General features: G+C 32.8%; 1 protein-coding gene across 3 annotated transcripts in view; it reads right to left on the bottom strand.

Annotated features, from left to right (window-relative positions):
- Positions 1-135: 135 nt before the first annotated feature.
- Positions 136-20,783, bottom strand: part of vstm2a (V-set and transmembrane domain containing 2A) — a 153,966-nt gene continuing 133,318 nt past the window's right edge. Inside the window, exon 5 of one of the 3 annotated variants that reach the window (XM_039753490.1) lies at positions 136-2,178. In XM_039753490.1, coding sequence (XP_039609424.1) covers positions 2,090-2,178 — 89 coding nt within the window. In that variant the 3' untranslated portion in view covers positions 136-2,089. Of the gene's footprint in view, positions 2,299-2,330; positions 2,442-20,783 lie in introns of those variants that run through there. The other 2 variants (XM_039753492.1, XM_039753491.1) reach the window with 2 other exon arrangements.

The following is a 20,783-nucleotide window of genomic DNA, read 5'->3' as shown; positions in this document are numbered from 1 at the left end:
AACTCAACTTGCACTACAACTCAGTGTTTATTAACTTAAACACAAAATTATATTTATGAGTTTCATTAAATTTGAGGAGAAACTAATGTTGAGGTTGAAGAGAAAGAATAAATGGAAACAAAATAGATGCTATCATTACTTGTGCTATCGCAAATGTATTTTATTTTTTTTTTAAATAAAGACAGACTAGCGACCACCTGTTCATGAATGTTTAAAACAGTAGAAAAAAAGTATTAGTATTTATTTTATTGATTTTCATCTGTTTGAGCTGATACCAGTGGACAACATTTTGATGGAAATCTGCAAAAAGAGTTCTATTTCACAGGAGACATTCCTTAAGGTCTTATCAGTACCGTGTTAAAAGTAATATGTAGAAGAATACACTTTTATGTTACATAAAATAAATATTTCAAAAAGAAGATTGCAATAAAAAAAATTCTAAATGTTGATTTTGGAAATACTTCTAACAGCATTCACTCGTAAAATGTAAGACTCTAAACCTTGTACAGTAATGTAGTATTAATTAGTTGGAGGTTCATATGGAGACAAGAAAAGGAAAAGTTAACAATAATCAAAACAAATCTGTAATGAAAAGGTTTCTGAAGATATAGTAATATTTATGACCTAGTATTTTGGTAGAAACTTTTTTTACAAAAGTAATTTAATAACAAGGTAGAGGAAAGTCAACACTCGATGTATCCATGGCGTCTAAATGTATAAATTGACCACAATGTATGCTCCTGTAGTAAAAATTTAAATCCTTGCACTAAAAATGTTTTTTTTTTTCAAATGCAATTTTAACAATTAACATTGATAGACAGTCTGTTCTTCTTCATTTCTGATATTTATTGTTATAGGAAATTTCTTTTGTGTTTGACTTATTGTTGACACTCCTGTAGCTGGCATGTCCTCTATTTATATGATTTTTACATGCCCTCTGTTTTAAATATTGTCATGTTTGTCAATAGAATGTCTCCAATTAGTGACAATAAAGTTAATTCCTGTACTGCAATTTTAAATAATTGTAAGTGGTTTTAAATCATAATTTATTAATGTTATGCATTGTATAAATGATTGAAAGTAATTTCAAAAATATATTCTGCACTTAAATTGTCTGAAGTAACTTGAGCCTACATTTTCTCAGGTGGTAGCGTCTGCTTTACCATGGCATTTTTCTAATACTCTAGTACATATAGATATCCACAGTAGTTAATGAAAAGTTACGAAAGATCCAAGTGTTGTATATTTCAATGGTGTGTGGCATAAAATCCTTAGGTATACAGTAGTTGTCTTTTATGATTATTGAATTTACTCTTTATCATTGAATCCTGTTCTTCACTGAAATTTTAAGTCAATTAAAACTGACATGGTTTCATTTAGCATGTTTTGTAGTTCATATATTCTAAAAAATATAACATTTGGTTTTGTTAATTTGTAAAGTTTTCATTTTCTAAAACAACATTTCCATTTTTAAACAGTTTTTACATAAATCTTTAATTGATTTCAACAACCAAAACAGATAAAAGTGTAATCTTTATTATAATCATGTAGTTATTGAAACAAAGAATTATGTGCTATTTTCTTTATTAATACAGAATATTTCTGCAATGACAAGGACCAAGAATTGTTTTGCAGAACATTTAATACAAAAGATCCTACAATAAAGCATCAGCTTTTTAACTGCTTTAGGATAACAACATACACATATATATGTACCATATATTTATATATATATATATATATATATATATATATATATGTCTGTGTATATATCAGAGACAAATGCAAACATTTTTTCCCTTTTACAGATACATGTATAGCATGTGGAAGCAATACATTTTAGGTTGTCTTTAAAGAAAATACATTGCCCAAAAAAAAAACACATTTAAATATATAATACACAAAGGTCATTTTTAAACTCCACAAAGTGACACAATGGCTATAAAATATTGAAAAAACAAAAATCTTGGTGAAAAGACAATAATATATTAAGTAGACAACAGCAGTTCTCAATTGTCATGAATTTATGATCAGTACAAGAGGTTCTCTTCTTCATTTTACTTGAAAAAGGTGCTTCTTGTGTAGATTATTAGAATACATTGGGTGCAGAGTGGTGGTTGGAAGTTAGGGCCAACTGTGCTGTCCGCTCCGTGGAAATAGCAGGCAATTTTCTCTTTGCTTTAAGAAGAGAAAGTGATATTGGAAAAAGTCAGCACTTAAACTATAGCAAAGCACCCTTGACAAAGCCACAAACAAGAAGCAGGACAGCAAGTCCGTAGCTTGTAGCTATCCTCGCACCTGCGGAAGAAGTTATAAGATATTCGCTCATCTTGCAGATTTCCAATGCTTCTTATTAGGCCGTTAAATACAAATATTTATATTTTTATAAACACAGTATCTTGCCATCTTGGCTCTTGTGCCCATGACTCTGTTGGCATGCACTGTAAATAACAACACACACAAATTTCCTCAGTTCCATTATTAATGAGTGGACTAATTTTAAATCCATTGTTTCCAGATTAGCACATGTTATTTTATACAAATTAAAACATTGTAAATGAATATTCTGAAATTTAACCCTGAGCCATTAAATCCATTATATTCAACTTTAAATATAGAGAGATTATAAAACTCTAACACATTTTTAAACCATGTAAGTTAGCTACAGCAGATGGCTAGTATTTTTAGAAGGTTACATCAAGTTATCTTTAGCACATCTAGTACATAAAGAAAGCTAGTGACAGGAATTAACTGAAAGAAGCATTCACCATTATTTATTGAGAATATTAAATATTTCTTGGATTTATTTGGATTTATATTTACTACATTTTGTTCAAAGAGGAAATACTGGCCTGGCATACTAAACTTATTGTTCTCATTCAATGCTATGGAAAGATATTGCCCCATTAGATTTGCTGCATGGTTTTATAGTTTTCACTCTGAAAGTTAAGAAAATCATCAAACAATCTAATTTATGATTAAACTGATCCTGAGTGAACGAACACAACAAAATGTAGCTGCTTCTTTCCTTTTTTTATTAAATAACTTATTCATACCCCAAAACACCAGGGCCCACTGTTAGCAGAGATAACTGCAATTACACTTTTTTTTTTCTGTGGTTCCATGGATGCATTTTTCAAAGAACTGTGAATAAATTTTGTCCCATTGCTTGTTACAGAACATATTTTACTATGTGAGCCTCTCACTGTACAGTAGGATTTGCCACAATACATCTATCAGGCTTTGTTTAGACTTGGACTGGGCCATTCCTAAGTTTTATTTTCTTCTACCATGACTGTTAGTAAAAGACTCTTACTGTGCAATGCAACTGGGCACATTACAGCAAAAACAAAATCCGCTTTTCACCTATCTGTCTATAGAATATCATTCAGCTGTCCTTATTTAGGGATTCTTGTACAATTACTTTGATCATATGTAGTGAACCTGAGTTTCTGACTTGCAATTTTGGGATGAATGCAGTTCTTGTGCAGTGCAACTACTTAATATTAGAAATGCTTATGGATCACCTTTATTTGGAGTTGAGATGTAACATCAGTGAGAAATAAATGGCATTCTTTTAAAAATAATTTCAAAGGATGAACATTTCTGGGAAGGGTGATTAGTAGAAACATTTTAAACATTTCCAGACCTGTAGTTTTTATGAATGATTTTTGATTACGGCATGATGTGATTTAAGAAGCTCATAAAATAAATATATAAACACACACACAATGGCCTGTACATGCACCAGAATGACTAAAAAGAAAGAAAATTAACAAGAAAGAAATCTTCTGATTTGGCTGTCACAGTGAGGTGTTATACATGTGCATTACTGTTGGCATAAAAGAGCCCCAGTAGTGTTTCCTGACACATATCTAATGAATAATTCATTGGCTAAAATTGTCATTGTCATTGTGTCATAGAGAGGATTTGCAGCATTGTTCATAATGACACTCAGTTTTGTTTTAATTCTCTCCTTTGCTACTACCTACAGGGGGTGCATAACTAAGTCTGCTCTTTTAATTAGTTTGTTGATTCATCAGGCCTCTCATGAAGTGATTTTACCAGCCTAGCACACCACACATAGAAAATCACACTGGCCATTACAGAATTGCAAAATATGTGAAGGATTTCACTACACACATTAAAGGATTGTAGTCTCCTAAGAAAAAGGAGTCTTCCCTGCCCTCTCTTATATAGTTCCACTGTGTTATGAAGTACACCCAGCCTACTACTGATGTAGACCCTTAAGTACTTATAACAATGCACCACCTCCACATCGACTCTTTGAACAGTGACTTGGTGTAAAACCTCTTTGGTACAGCAAAAGTCAATAACCAATTCCTTAGTTTTGCTGATGCAGACAATTCTTTCTGTATCAAGAAACAAAATTCTCTATCTGACTCCAATGCTTTGTCGATCTCTCTCAATACGGCGTGTATCTACAAAATGAGTGCAAAAATAATATGAGAGTGCAGGGAAAAAGTTAGTAAAATTAATAATAGACAGGGAATGCCTAAATAAGGCCTGAGTGTTAATCAAAACATTCAAAATAACTAAAAGTTGAGGTCATTAGTGAACCAATTACAGTACTTATTCAAATACTTTTTTTTACAGCACTATTCATGTAGTATGAAGTCAATATTTTATTTTATAAGTATACAGTCATTTGGAATGTATTTCCATGACTTTCTTACAGACCATTCTTTTAAAGGTATATTTATTATTAGGTCAAAATAATCGTAGAACTTTGTAACTATAAAAATGAGTAAAATCTGCAGGGCAGGTACAATACTATAGAAAAGAAAAGAAGGTAAATATATTAATTGTGAAAGGGATAAGCTTAAGAATTAATTATATGTAACATAGTTAAACATTACTGTAAATAAATTACAAAAGGATATGTTCCAAAACAATAAAAAATAAAAGTATAGTACTACAAATTTCATGTTTTGTAGTTATCAGAGCTTATCCCCATGCACCCTAAATAGCAGCTGACAATAAATAAAAAAAGATATTATAATGAGAAAATGTCCTATACTGTTATTAAAATTAAACTTTGTATAAGTATAGTATAATATACAAAATCAAAAAAAGGGAAGCAAGAAGAAGCTAGATAAACTCCACTGAATAAAACCTTGAGAATAAACATACTCTATCTATAGTAGCCTCTTTTAAAACTGAAATCTACTTACTGCTCTAAGTATGATACATTTACAATGGGAATGTCTGATACACCATACAAAAGGGCAGATGCTGCTTAAGGTTAAACACAGAAATGCGTGCCCTACACTCCTAAAATGTAAAATTCACAGAACAATTTTATAATTAAAGTCATATTTAAAACTTTTTATGCATGTTTATATTGTATATTTTCATTTAACTCCAATGAAAAATAATAAGTAATAATGGTGAATGTTCACATTTAAATTACAGTCATTTAAAAAAGGAGTAATTCATTGCATGACTTGCTACAGATCATTTTTGCAAAATACAAACTTTTGAAGTAGATATCTGATTGTAAAAAAAGAATAAAATATGATAATACATTTTTCTCTGTAAGATTTTATTCAGTATCTATGATGGCATTTTTTAAGGATTTTTACTTTTAAAGCAGCCATTTTCACTTGACTTTTCTATTAAAATATTGGTTGCTAAAGCAACAGCACACATCTTGTAGACCTTACACATTATACTTCCACACTATAACTGCATTTTATTATCCCATACGCCATTGCTGCTGGTACAGGCTCTTGCTCCCTCTGACCCTTAGTTGGATTAGGCAGGTTCAAGAAATGGATTTAATTTAACCAACTATTATCTGTGACTATACCATAATATTTAAATTAACAATGCTTCAAAATACACACTTGCTTCTTTACTTAAATCTTACCAAATAAATGAACTGCATTAAAATGCCAAAATAAGGTTGAATCCCGAGTTATATGTACATTTCCTACTACTTTCTCTCAGGCATATTTATTTAGTTATTCTCAATATTAAAGTATGTATTATGACAGGTAAAGCCATTCAGGGGTTGAAATCATTTATATCATATTCCATAGTATATTTTCTCCCACCCTCTAACAGAGTAGTGTAATATGAAATAGTAGAGCAATACAAAGTGTAAAAGCAGATGCTTATATTTGGTGTACTTCATAATTGTTCTGTTTATTTCTAGATGGTATTCATAGAGGTAGAATCTTACTAAATCTGACATATATTATACAGTGGTGGTTTAATTTTTAACTTCAAAAGCTGCTTCACTATCAGACATCCCTGAGAGTACATGGAAGTTCAGTGAATTATTCACTCAAAATACATTCCTCCATGGAAAAAGACATTGAATACACTGAAGTTTATGTTCAATATCTAGTTTTCTTTTACTTTCTTAAGAAGTACATTAAAAGTTATTTTAATGATACATTTGAGATCATTAAAGAACATTGATAATACATTACAGGTTTAATTTATGTCCATGCTAAGGGGTGTTAAATGGAAAGTGTAGTTCTCAGTGTGAATCCCAGACTTCAAAGGTATTAATTAATGCCAAGCTGAGTGCTTATATGTGAAAGACATAAATTGTATAAGCCTTGAAAGATGACACTGTGTACAACAGAAAATTTTAATGTAGATGAAGACAATTACCTGTATGTGTTTATAATATTTTTCTTCAAACATGAACTTAAAAATATAAAGCGCAAGCGACTCTTATGTCATACGTATGTCCTATTACCTTTTGAGAAGCTGTCTATCACAACAGGCAAAATATTGGCAATGTGCTTACTTCTGCATTGTTTATGTTATTGTAAATATAATTATTGAAAGATGTGTTAGGATTTTATCAGCACCTCAGTCCCACCTACAGATTTACTTCCTGATTTGGGAAATGTGCATTATTTTGCATATGTCTAATTTTATGACTTTAGCTGTCTCTACATCTAAGTTCCTAAAAGTAATGTTCTCAAATTGTACTTTAGAAAATACTATGGTGAATTCTCCCCATATTTATTAAATTTGCCTAAATTACTATTTCCATACTTAAAATAACCCAATCCATTTTGTACACCACAATTTAGTCCATTACAAAGTCTCAGGCACCTGGAGGTTAGTCCAGCAGCAACACATGACAGAAACCAACCTTGAATGGCATGCCAGGCCCACACATTTGGAAAGTGGTGAAAACACATGAGATTTAGTAATTAAAGCTACACATGGGCCAGGCCAAGATAAAACCAGATTCCTAGAAGTGCAAAGTAACCCCACCAACCACAGCACCATTCTGCTCCATGTTTTTTTTTTAACTGGTGAGGATTAAGCTCTGTACATTTAAAACCAAAAAATATATATATTGTATTACATACCAAAGTAATTTTATTTTACCATAAAGTAAGCTTGATAAATTTAAAGAAGCAAAGTAGTGTACTGTATTGTGCACTGATTTAGGAAATGGTTGCATATGCACTAGTAAGGCTTTGAAGATGTAAGATGTTAAAATTCTTACTTCTATATAATTCTTTCATATAACAGGTACATTAGCTTTTGGTCTTGTTAGACATGGCAATGTATCAGAAGCAAAATTCAACAACCTAAGTATGGCTAAATTAGTACTGATTTCTTTTTTTTTTGGTTAGGAATGTACCAGATGGTTGATCTATTGTGGTGTGTGGTAAGCAAGCAGAACTACTATGAAACTAATGAAACTTAAGCTTCAGGGCCCCTAATCCTGGATTGGACTCAGAAGCGACTTTAGTCTACAATACTTAAACATTTTGGGTGTGTACTGTATGAGAAGGGTCTTTTATAAAATAAGAATATTAGTAATATCACGTAATTATAAAAAATAATAATAATACAAATAAAAATAAAATGTAAACTGTGCTTCATGTAGTATGTATTCTCATAATTGTCTAAAATAAAAGATAACATTGACTATGTTCTTTTTTTTTGTTTTATTTCACAATTTTATGATGCATCATGCATGTATATAACATGTCCCTAATTTTCATCCCCCACAACTTGAAAACTATAAGGCATTGGAAATCTTTATTCATACCAATGACTTTAAAATTGAAGAAACTCCAGAACAGCAACTTTAATTAAAATCTAAGATTTAGTGGTTGAATTAAAAAAAAAAAAAGTTGTGATCTGTCGTGGAATATCCCCGTTGAAGAAAGTAATAATTGTTACCTGAACCTCACTGCTGGTTGCAAAGGGGCCCCTACAACATTTCAAGCTTTAGGGCCCCAAAAATATAGATCTGCTACTGGTGTTAAGACAAGAGGGTGTTTATAATTGTTTAATTTTGGTTTAACTGTAACCCTTTAGCCTGTGTTGCTGTACTGTGCTCACATAAAAGCAGGCACCTGCTAAATGAATATATTGCAATACGGCATATTAATCAGCAGTTACCTCCTGCAGCAAGGCTAGAATAAAAGGGGAATGAGTTAGCATTAGAGGAAGGATTCTTGTGTGTTTTTGAGTTGTGTTGGTGAAGTGATTGCTGGTCAAAGAGGAAAGGAAGTGTATAGGAAAGGCAGCATTGACCACACTAATGGCTGTGAGAAAGTGTAGAGTTGAAGGCTGCAAAGTTCTGGACGATGACTGCTCTTGATTGAGCAGAAGGAAGGAAACTCTAGAGTCCAGAGTCTTGTAGATGTACAAGGAGCCCTGGGAGCTTTTGTGACCATTCTGGGGGCAGTTTGGATACAGCTTCTAGATCGGTGATACAATGTGCTGCATCTTGAAAGGAGCCAGACATAGTGGCATTCAGGGATGGGAAGCAACAACAACTCTGATCCATTTTTTGTATCAGGAATGCGATGGGCTGCAACAGTTTCGGTCTCCTGTCATCCTGACAGTTGAGAAAGGAACATAATTAAGGCCTTTAACTCTCCAACACTTGGGTTTTTAACTTTACTTTTTGAATCACTTATTAATAGAATTTTTTTATTGTATTGTTTTCCACTTTGGGGTATTTTGAATCACTGTTCTGTTAATAAACTGACATAAACCTAATTTCAAAGTCTTGTTAGCCACTGGTTTGTCTCAGTCATGACAAGCAATGCCCTGGGGCACAGGCAGATGCCAGGTTGTGTGCACCTTAAGCATCATTATCATATAACCTGCACAGAAAGTAATCAAAAGCCAGGGAAAAACGCATCTCAACAATGAACTGAAATTCAAGTGCTTCACTCAGTAATGTTTACTCCTTTGCTATTATTCTGTTTCTGTCAATTAATCCTTTATTCTAAAATGCTCATGAATTACATATTGTTAGACATCGCACAGACTGCACTCGGAACATGTTCATGACAGAAATTACCTGTTCATATGTCCATTTTTTTATTTTATTATTTTTGAAGGCTGGACTGGTATATACTGTTTTGTGTGCTATAGTGAACTGAAAAATAGTAATGTCAAAGAAAACGTGACATTGTTATATATCGGTTCCAGAGTTACACAAATAAAATAAAAAACACATATTTATTCTTTAACTTGTAGAAACAATCTTTGAAGTCTTTCAAAACAAAACTAAAACTTAATTAAGAAAAAAAAAATTCAAGTCCAATTGTAATTTCATGAAATTAAAAGAATTCAAAGGGATCCTGCTGAGAGCTGTTCCCTTCCAACAGATGGGTATAAGCCAATTGCATCAAACAATCAATCACTTCTAAAGGTTTTATTTTGCCATGAGATATATGACTCAAGTATGAAAGAAGCTGATCCTGCTTTTGTTTATGTGCGAAAGTGTATTTTCTCTGTAACTGAAGCATTTCAATTACTACCCCATATGTCACAAAATATAAAAATGGCTGAGTAAGTGAGTAAGAGAGACAGACACTGTATTTTTATTAGTTGAAGAGAAAGATAAATAGCTGTGATCGAAATCTCTCTGACTAACAGAGTATTAACAAGTGTTTCAATGGATAAGAGGCATGTAATCAAGATAGTACATTGCTTGCTATAAAATACTTTTCAGCCTGCCACATGTGAAAGATTTACATAACATAAAAATGGAACTAAATTCCTTAATGAAAAAAAATTAGCTTACTTGTGAAAAGATATGATTTTGTATTTGTAATTTTCTCTGAAAACACGACAAACAGGTCTTTTGAAAAAAGTCTTTGTTTTCCAATCAAAGTCCCCATGAGCTCTGCGGGGGAATGAGAATTCCGTCTATGATCAAAATACACCCCCCAACCCTAGCAATGCCTATGCTATGACACAAGGTGACTGTGTTTGTCGCTTATTCATGATCAAAGCAATGTCAGTCACTGATCAGCATAACCAAATGAGGAAATTGTAGGAGGTATTTCTACTGCAGATTAACAGAAGTGTGGACTTCAGTTGCTAGCTTTGACTTTAGTGTATTACCTACACCATTTCACAAAGTGCTTGCACTTGTCTTTAAGTGCAGTTTTTATGTACTCTGTCTTTCATGTATAGCAGCAATCTGATGCTACTTACATTTCCAAACAAGATGTAGGAATCACTCAGTGACAGAAATTCCTGTTCTCATTTTTTGGTTAAGGTCTAAGTTGGTGTACATTAAGTTATTAGTAGATAATTTTAATTTAGTACACCCAAGCAATATGGCAAAGTCATATAAAGATTATAAACAGAATGAGAGAAACACAGTAAAAAGTATATATTGTACATGTACAAAAAATACATAGTTGTTCTCAAGGAAAACAATAGTCTCAAAAGAACAATAAACATGGACAATGTCTCTCATGACACTTTAAACAACCTGTGAAGCACCTTCAGCACAAGGCTGATTCAACCACAGTGCTAATGGAAGTGCTGGTGGTGGTATTTTTTACCAGTTTCCATTAACTGTAACAACATAACTACTGGTTTGACTAACTTTTCTTCCATTTACTATGTTAAGTTTTAGACCATTATGATTATTGTTATGTTTTATTATTAAATTTTGATTGTTTTCTGTGTAGTTTTTGTTTATCTACTGCTACAACACTGCCATTTCCTCTTATATTCAATAAACTATTAGTCTATTAAATAAATCAGGATTAAAAATTGACAAATACATGCTAAAATGGGGAAAAGATGATAAATAAGTACATATTTTACCTAATAACAATCTTAGGCATGGCCTTGAGATTAATGAAGCACCAATAACAGACAGTTACATCTTTACTAATGAGATTGCTGCCTTATCAAAGATTACTCAAAGGAGCAGTTTCTTAAAAATTATATTCTAACATGATGTGGCACACGTGTCCTGAAAAGCAGTATGCTTTTGTGAATATTTGTCTATGTAGGAATATGATTGTAGAGGAAAATTAGTAAAGCATCTAAAAAATTAATTAGTCAACTCAAGGATAAACTGAAATCTTATAATGCTTTCCCAAGTGCAATAGATAAGAACAAGGACATTACTGATATGTGAGAAAGGAATAAGGCTAAGCCACATATTCAGACATTTCCATTGTAACATTGTAGAAGTCGCATTTTGCAGCAAGATCCTCCAAAAGAACAGTGTGATGAGCGTAGCTTCTAAAAAATGTGCCTCCAATGAGCACAATCACAGAAAATTTTGTAGACTTTCAGCTAACAATGATATGTGTCCTAGTTTGCCTTATTAAATGGAAGTTAGATAGCTAAGGCTTTGACTACTGTAGTTCCTTTTTTTTAAAGTGCACAAAGAAATTATTGAATTTCTATACCACAAAAGAAGGTATTTATGACAAATGAAGGACCCATCATGTTTTAGTGCTTTCTCTGAAATAAATTTAAATAAGTTCCAGTTCATATATAAATCTTGCCAATAATATTTTGAATGATGCTTTGAAACGGGGCACTGTATAACCACAGTAAAACTGCTTATGTCCAATTAACAAGTAAATGTTGGGGTGCATCATCAAATTAAATTAAGGGAAATATTGCAAGTTTTGTTCTCATGTGATTTAAAAAAGATATCCTTGTTGTAACTTGATAAAAAGCTGGACTCCACTGGTGTTATCCATAGTTAAATACAGTAGTTGTTGTAGTCAAATTAGATGAACTGTATATTTTCTGGATTTGTGCTTATATTTGACAAGGGGGTTAGAAATTACTTATAAGCCAATGTAGTGTACCACCCAACCACATATGAGTTTGATACATTCCAAACATTTATTTATTGTTTTGTCATAATCTTTTAATATAATTTAAGTACTTTGAGTCAGACAAATACAGAGTATCTCTCACTACATGTGGGCCAGCAACATTTCTTCAGCAACATTACAATTGGTCTAAACTGGAAAAAGGAAGACTGAAACGTATTTTGATGACATACTTTCTCTGAAAGATTGTCATCTGTCCTGCCTATTATGTGCCCATTTTATTAGCAGCTGCAGGAGTTTTACTCCAGGAGCTCATCTGATTAAAGGAAAGACATTTGTCCATACTATAGGCAGTACAGATGAATACAGGAAAATGAGAAGAAACATAGGTCAGTTTTGAGCAACTTCATTAGAAAATCTGAAATGATGCCATGATTTTTTTTATAGAAGAATCTGATATCTCAATCCTTTGGTGTTTGTAAACATTTAAACTATTTTATAAGGAAATTAAAAGAGTTATGTTTTAATTAATGTGACAACACTTGCTAGCTTCCAGTCCTTAGGAATCTCTCCGTCCCCTGAAAAAAGAAGCATGAATGGTTTATAAATGCACTCAGTAACCTCTTTAAGTACTCTTAACATGGCTTTCTCTTAGCTTCATTTTAGTTTGATGCTCTGTATGTTCTGTATATTCAATTAATTATCATTATCATTCATGGTGGTTCTGAAATCCATACTAATCCCTACTTTCTCGTCTGTTCTTTTTCCGGTTTTCTGTGGTGGCGATTTGCACCACCACCACCTGATCACTGCACCCTGATGTCCCTACATTGATGGATTGAAGGCCAGAGGTCCACATGACCATCATCATCATCAAGTTCTTCCATGTGAACCCTCAATACCACGAGGACTGTTTGAGGTCATTTATGTTAGGTAGAATGCCTCGAGGGGGCTGCCTGTCTTGTGGCCTCGGAAACCCTGCAGATTTTATTTATTATTTCTCCAGCCGTCTGGAGTTTTTTTCTCTTTTTTCTGTCCTCCCTGGCCATCGGACCTTACTTTTATTTTATGTTTATTAGTATTGCCAAATTCTATTTTCTTATTTATTTTGTCTTTTTTCTCTTTCTTCATCATATAAAGCATTTAAGCTACATCATTTGTATGAAAATGTGCTATATAAATAAATTTTGTTGTTGTTGTCTAATTTTAACTGTTCATGGCAAATTGTTACATTTTAGCCTATTTAATCCACACAGTACTTCTTTCTTCTCCAACTTGATAATATCTGTTACTGTTTGAAGGTCATTATGTTCTTCACAAATGTAAACTTTAAAAAATTCTAATTTGGACCATTCATTATTTCACTCTCTGTATATTTTAGTTTGCCTATACTAGTGTTGATACACCTCTATTTTCACTACTGTTCTTTTAAAGGCATTTTGACTCCTCTCAGTATTTCTCTTTAACTGCCTTCCAGCCTTCCTAATATCCTTTGTAATCATTGCTCTCTCACTCAACTGTTTTTTCCATTACAACTTCTTTTTCAGCTCCTTGTTAGCTGCCATTGAATTCTTTTTAATCTCTTATTGCTCTTAAATTTCTGACTAAACATGTCATGCATTGTATGTAAAACGATTTTAAACCTGCTTTTTGATCCGCTAACTGCTAAAAAGCTTATGGCAGGTTTTTTTTTTTTTAGACTTTGCTTCATCTTGCCTACAAAATTTCAGCATAACAGCTTTTGTTTTTGAATATGCACTGTACCAAAACACTGTCAAATATATTATATTATGGTCGCTAGATACTAATGATTCAATTACATGTACCCCCTGAAATGTGTCCTGATTGTAACAAAAGAATAAATCTAGACAGTGATTTAATATACTGTGTTAAAAAGCAGTCATTGATTACATCTAAAAAATTTGGCTAATTAAAGTTTCTCATGACTATAATCTCCCACTCTAAGTGTGTTTTTTAATATTATTAAAATGATGCATAACAACACAATAGTCTTTAGGTTTGCCTATCCTTCCAGAAATGCACAGCAATCTATATAAATACTCGTCCCGTTTATCTATTATTTAGGCATAGTCTCTGTTATTGCTGGGATATCATTATTATGTGCAATATTATGTACATACAGCTCCTAGTCACTCTGTTTAATTCCACATACTTCTAGCATTAAGGCAAACATTTTTAATATATTAATAATTTTATTTAAGCTATTTAACTGTGTGCTAGAACTGCCAAAGTTATTTTGTAATAAAGAATTTTTATTTATACCACTGTTTGTCCCTGTGTCCTAAACTCCCATCTCTCATTGCCTAGTTTAAACAATTCTTGACTGAACTACTTGTCTGTCTCCCTAATACATTAATGACTGTTGGGTTCAAATGTAACTCGTCATGGCAGAGCAAAAAGAATCTCAATGTTGCACTAACCTATGCCCCTGTAACCTACACCAAGATCTGAGCCACAATTTAAACCTTGTGATTTCCTCTGTTTTATCCGGACTGGCTCGTGGCACAGGCAGAACTTTAGAGCAGCCCACCTTCTCAGTTCTTTTCTTCAGCTTTGTACCAGTCTCACTGAATTTGGATTATAGACCTGGCAGCCGGCCCTCATGAATGTCATGTGTTCCAACAGGGGCAATGACAAATGGATCCACTCCTGCTCTGACCAGAACCTCTGTCTGTGTGGAGTCTACTTTGTTTGTTACCCTTGAGTCTATGTGGGCTGGACATTCTCTAGGGTGACTGATTTTTTTTCCACATCTCATTGATGTGTATGGTATGTTAATTAGTAACTTTAAATTCAATGATTGTGTGTAAGTGTGTCCTTTAGTTGACCGATTCGCTGTCCACACATGATTAATTCATACTCTGTCTGCAGTGCCGCCAGGATAAACACCCGCTCCCTGTGACCCACTGGTGAATGATCAGGTTTGAAAGTGGATCATAATTTTTACATTAAAAAACATGCAAGTAAATAACTAATAAGTAATAGACCATGCTGTAGTAAATGCTTTACCCAAATATAAAATTAATCCACCAAGTTAAGAGAGCTTTGCTTCACATAAAGAGGTTAAGTCCTTATGCAAATGTATCAAAAAGCTACCCTTATCACTTCTAGATGCTTCTTTAATAAAATACTATAGTGGGTGTTATGGATTTAACATTTCTCTCTTGCATTGTTTAGTTGTATTTGCAAGTTAATTTTCCTCTGAATACCTCCTAACTCTTTCACAGAACCTTGCTGCCTCTCTTACTAGAACATAAGCTCATTTATTTGTAAACTTTCTGACCGAACACTCCTGATTTTTATTTTATTCTGCAACTTGTTGTCTCTTTGAAACTGATACAGCATTGCATTTTTCATTGCTTCTTCCTGATGCACACTGAAGCTGCTTTTGCTGCCATATGTGTCATGTCCTGAGTAGATCTGTCTCTAGTTTTGGTCTCACTTTTAAAGGCCTATCTACTGCATCCTTGCCAACATCTGCTTTTTCCTTATTTGATCCTTTTAACTCGCAGATGGGTTATGAAATCTATTTTTTAATAAATATGCTTTTGCTTGATCTTTCAGATTTTCACTTAGAATTGGATTCATTTGCCATGATTTTGTATATACAGATTTTTACTTTTTCATTTTTATTCATCTTACTTAAATTTCTGCTTTTTATTTTATTTGTTTAAAAAGCTTGTTAAATGTTAATCAGTATTATTATTTTTGTTTGTTAATGCAAACAGAGAGTACATTTTTCTATGTAAGGAACAGATCATAAATCATTTAACACTAATGTTTCACAAGGGATTATAATGTATTTATAATGAAACATTTCATTTGCAACTTGTACAACGGGAGTGAATAAGTGTTTAATATTTTATAAAACTGACACATAATCTTTAAACATCTCTGCAATAAGACAGTAAAAGCATTAGATTGCTAATCCTTCCTTCAGACTTTGTGTAAGCAAACATTTCTTCTATGTCATGCAAGGCTAGAGCAGTATCTGAAAATGCTGAGGAATAATTAAAAATAAAGTTACCATGTTCTTTCTGAAAAAGACAATCATAGGTTTACAGGGAATCACAGTAATCTAAAATGATAACGTTGTTCCAAATCATTTTTCATTATTTATTGGGATTCATTCTGTATTTAAGAGTTAGTTTCAGGCAATCTGTTAATCTGCAGAAATAATCATTTATACTTTTATTCTTAATATCAACCAGAATCTGTTTGCAAACCAACATTTTCTCAGAACATGTGGCTGCATTATATATTGGTGCTTAGTCGTCTTGTCATTTTTTTCTGCATGTAAAAATAATTTTGATAAAACTTTAACAAGGCATCTAATAATATTTACAACTTTGATATTACTCTGTGATTGACTGGCCCCCTTTTCAGGGTTTGTTTCTACCTTGTGCCCTCTGCTAGCTGGAATAGGCTCTGGCAAACCCCACAACCTTGTTAAGCGTTTTAGAAAATGACTGACTGACCTTGATATTATTGACACAAAAGTAGTGGCTTCAGTTTTTTATGGCATTTCTACCTAGCAAAGTCCATTAAACTGTGCTTTGTGATTGATCTATGTAGAATATATAATCAAACATAGTCATTTCACTTAATGTTCACAAGTTACGGTTTTACAATTGTTTTTTCAGGCATCATTGAAGGGTCTTTCAGCTTATTTGAACTTTGACAAAACTTTAATTTGAAAATGAGTCCATTTTACAGGATATTCCTTTTGGATGAAAAACAATCACCTGGAAGATTTTCAATGAGCTACCTCTAGCTCTAGACTGGAGATATTACATTTGTCAAAGCCACCAAAGTTTGATTCCTTTCAGATCAAAAGGTTATGTTCCACAATAGTAGCACACGAATATTGATTAAGAAAATAAAAAATGTAAATTGTGTAATCTCACTGATTAAAGTTATACATGCTCACTGAAGCTATGCAGCAACATATTGTTATCCTGAATGATTTAAGTGCATCTACAGTTCATGAGCTGCCTGCAGGTAGTAATTCTGTGCCACAAGCTGATGCTGCCACCATAAATCAGATCATCTACACAAGTAAGCCAAAGATTCATCCTCTGAGCCATTAGGAGAAAGCTATTCTTTCTGCACTTCTCATTATGCTGAGACAAATTAATTCTACAGATATATTTCTAACTTCACTAAATTACAGCAGCAGAAGCAAGGTGTTCAATTTAAAGAATGCATGACTTAAAGGCAGTAATTAATTTTTTAATTAGGAAATGAGAAGACAAACAGCCAAAGTGATAGTAATTGGGAAATTCTAACATTTAAAATTAAAATATGCTACCATATAACTAAAAAGCTCCATAAATCCTGAGTGGGTTTGATCAAAAGCAGGAGGACTGATTATGTAGCTCAGACGTACCTCCTTAATAATTCCCTTTGTTATAGTGTGAATGCTTGATTCAGATATTTGGATTGATGGTTAATTTTGTTCTTGTTTGAGAAACAATCAATCAATTTCATTTACATTCAATTATTTCCTGAGCCGAAGTTTGTCTAATTTGGTGTCACAGGAGCTAAGGCCTACTAACAGTATTGGGTGCAAGGCAACAACCAGCTTTGCATACATGCCTTTCCATTAGAGTGAAACAGGCAGTTGCCTAAGATGGCAAAGTTTTTGGAGGGAGGCAATTTGTTAGCTAATAGTTATTAAAGCTCAAACTCAATACAACATGAAGGTAGATTACTCCCACCACCCCCTTTCCAATCTCTGCTTTAAAGTATGTGTAAGATTGCACTCAAAACTGCTAGGAGGGCCCAACTACCCCCCACACACACTTTTTTAACATTTGCTTCAAGGACACTTGGGGGTGGACCTCTCCCTGCTTTTCCATTCAATATCCATATAGCATCTGCCTTCACAACTCTGTGGCATGGGGGGGACATTCCCACTTTTGTCTAGTGCAGCAAAACAATACCAGCACATGCAGTATTTATATTAATTATATTTGGAATCAATCAATGCTTATTCAGTTTATTATTGGACTGAGTAATTTATAAAAAATATACTGAAGTGTGAAATCTAAATATGTGGTCTATCACGGATTAACATTATATTTTGATTTTGGTTCCTTCTTTTCTCGCAGTGTATCATGAATTTGATTAATGGATTATGTTCTGAATTAATAAAAATTAATAAGTGTATAACAAAAATCATTCTGTTTCTGTGAATACTCAGCAAATGTTCTCATATACATATTGTGCACTTTTTACTGAGGAAATTATTATTTATAGTCATTTCAGGTATTGAATTTTGCCTATGTTTTTATCTAGGAGTATTGAAAAATAATAAATTAACTTTTCACTATTTTTCAAAATTGGTTCTTAAAGAACAAAGGTATACTAGTCTGTCCGTATCCTAACAAATAAGGGCCAGTTTCCTCAATATCTTACTTTGGTGAGAATGGCTTGTGAGACTCTCACTGGCATTCTTAAAATATTAATGCACACAATTGTGGAGGAGAACTGGATCTCAGTTTCGAATTGTGCAGATTATCTATGACAGCAAGCACATTATAAGGAGCAATGTTATGGCCAAGTTGTTAGAAAGTAAATAGGATGCAGCAATATGTGTAAAATCTTATATATAAACGTTTACACGTGGCAGTGTGTGTTTCTGTCCGGCCCAGAAGTGAGAGGTGGAGTCGGGGTAAGGGCTCCACTTCCAAGGAAAAGGAAAACTCACTTAGCCATTAATAACACAAGCGAGGCCAGTTGTTAGCAAAACGTAACCTTAAAAGAAAGATAAAGTCGCTTAACGGCTAACATCGGCAAAACAGTATCTCTTTTATTTTTCCTTCTGCCGCTAATACACAAGCGAGGTGAGCATGTTGGCAAAACAAATCCTCCTAAAAGAGAGATGCCCAGAGTAGTTCCTTTCAATTACCTGACATCTCTACATTTTAATTTTTTTCTGACGATTCCAATTGTTTCTAGGACTCTGGGCTTTTTACAGCACAGGCTTACACAGCTAGTATAATATAAAAGTGTGCAGTGTTTAGAAGACAGTCGATATCCCCATCTTTTATACTTGCTGACACTTGTGCAACACCCAGAACAGGAAGAGATACAGAGATACTTAAGAACTTTGCATCACTCAGATAGTACTCTACAGCTTTCTCCCAAAAAGTGTGTGATGGCAACTAATCAGTCTGCCCTACCAGCTGCAGTTATGTTCTGGGCATTTTGCATACACTAAGGTATCTCAGAGCTTTTGTGCTTCATATCACTAGAATACAAACTGCATGTTGATCATACTGTTGTCTTTGCAACATCTCCCTTCTCCCAAGCCAGAATGTATTTATACATATTGAGCAATGTCCATAGTCTCATCACTGAAATGTTTAAAAAAAATGCTATTTTTATTGACCTTTAAATTTGTATCTTAAGAAGAGTTTTCATTTTCTTGCATATTTTGTGTGTACTTAGTGTATCATATTTTGAATGGCCTCATTATTTATTTATTTTTTATTTTGAACTGTTATTTTTGTGAATGCTTTTAGACAGCTATGTTTTTAAATGATTTTTTTGTCTATCAGGTTTATGCTTCACTGTTGTAAGTTTCTCTCTTCTCACCAATATTTTTGTAAGCTTTCAGGAAACTGACAAAAGCTCTTTATGAGAAACTTTTAAGAAGAGCTTGAGTGAAGATTGTTATCAAGAAACAAGGCCAAGCTCCAATGATTGTTACAAACTGTAAAACTGGATCCAAAAATCTAGAAAATATATTCCTCAAGTTAAATGAACATTTGCTGAGAACAGTGCCTCAAGCGTTTTAACGCTTTCTGTATTAAAAGACAGTCAACAATTTTTAAAAATTATTTAAACTAGAGTATAGGTTACCATGAGATTCTGAAAATGTAAATTGGAGATAAAATATCACCTATTAGTACTTTTCAATGACAATTAATTTACTTTTCTTCTACCTACCACACATTACATTTAAACGTATATATATTTACTTCATTTTGCCAGTGGTCTGAAATTTAAAGTATTATGTGAACAACCATTTGAGTCAAAGTTAATGTTTTTATTATTTTATATACTGTATTAGATTATGAACCTTTTTTTTCCAAAAAAGATATTTAATGTGGCAGGGATAAGTAAAAAAGGTATTGCATGTTACAAAAAAATAAAATTTGCTTTATGTAGTGGTGTGTTACATACTAACAAAATCTCTAGGCCTGAAAATTGTGCCAGTGGCCCTAAAAGAAATGAAAGGAAATGCATTATCTACGTATATAACCTACCACTAAACTTGTCCAAGAATTTAGTTTAAATAGGAAAAGTACCTGATGACTGAAACATTACAGATGTGACTTTTGAATTTCATTAGTTCTAGAGCAGTAAGCCAATATTGGAAAAAAATGGAAATAAGACATGTGCTCATCTGTATCTTTGGTAACAGATTTGTAGGTGCTATCTATAGGCATTACATTTACAAATTGAACACTAATTCTCAAAATTCTACTTTATAAAGAAATGAGAAAGACAATGAAAACATTGCATGTGTTGCTCAAAATATCCAGACAGCCTAGTAGCAATTGCAAAGTCAGTACATTTCTAAAGATGCCCATTAGAAATTTTGCGACAGTGACATTTTCTTATTTATATTACTGAGACAGAATCTATAATAGTAAATAAAATAGTAAATATTCAGGGTATAGC

The sequence above is a fragment of the Polypterus senegalus genome, chromosome 5, assembly GCF_016835505.1.
Source record: "Polypterus senegalus isolate Bchr_013 chromosome 5, ASM1683550v1, whole genome shotgun sequence".
Classification (NCBI taxonomy): Eukaryota; Metazoa; Chordata; class Cladistia; order Polypteriformes; family Polypteridae; genus Polypterus; species Polypterus senegalus.
The sequence above is the reverse complement of the archived record's forward strand: the minus strand, read 5'-3'. Positions and strand labels throughout refer to the sequence as shown.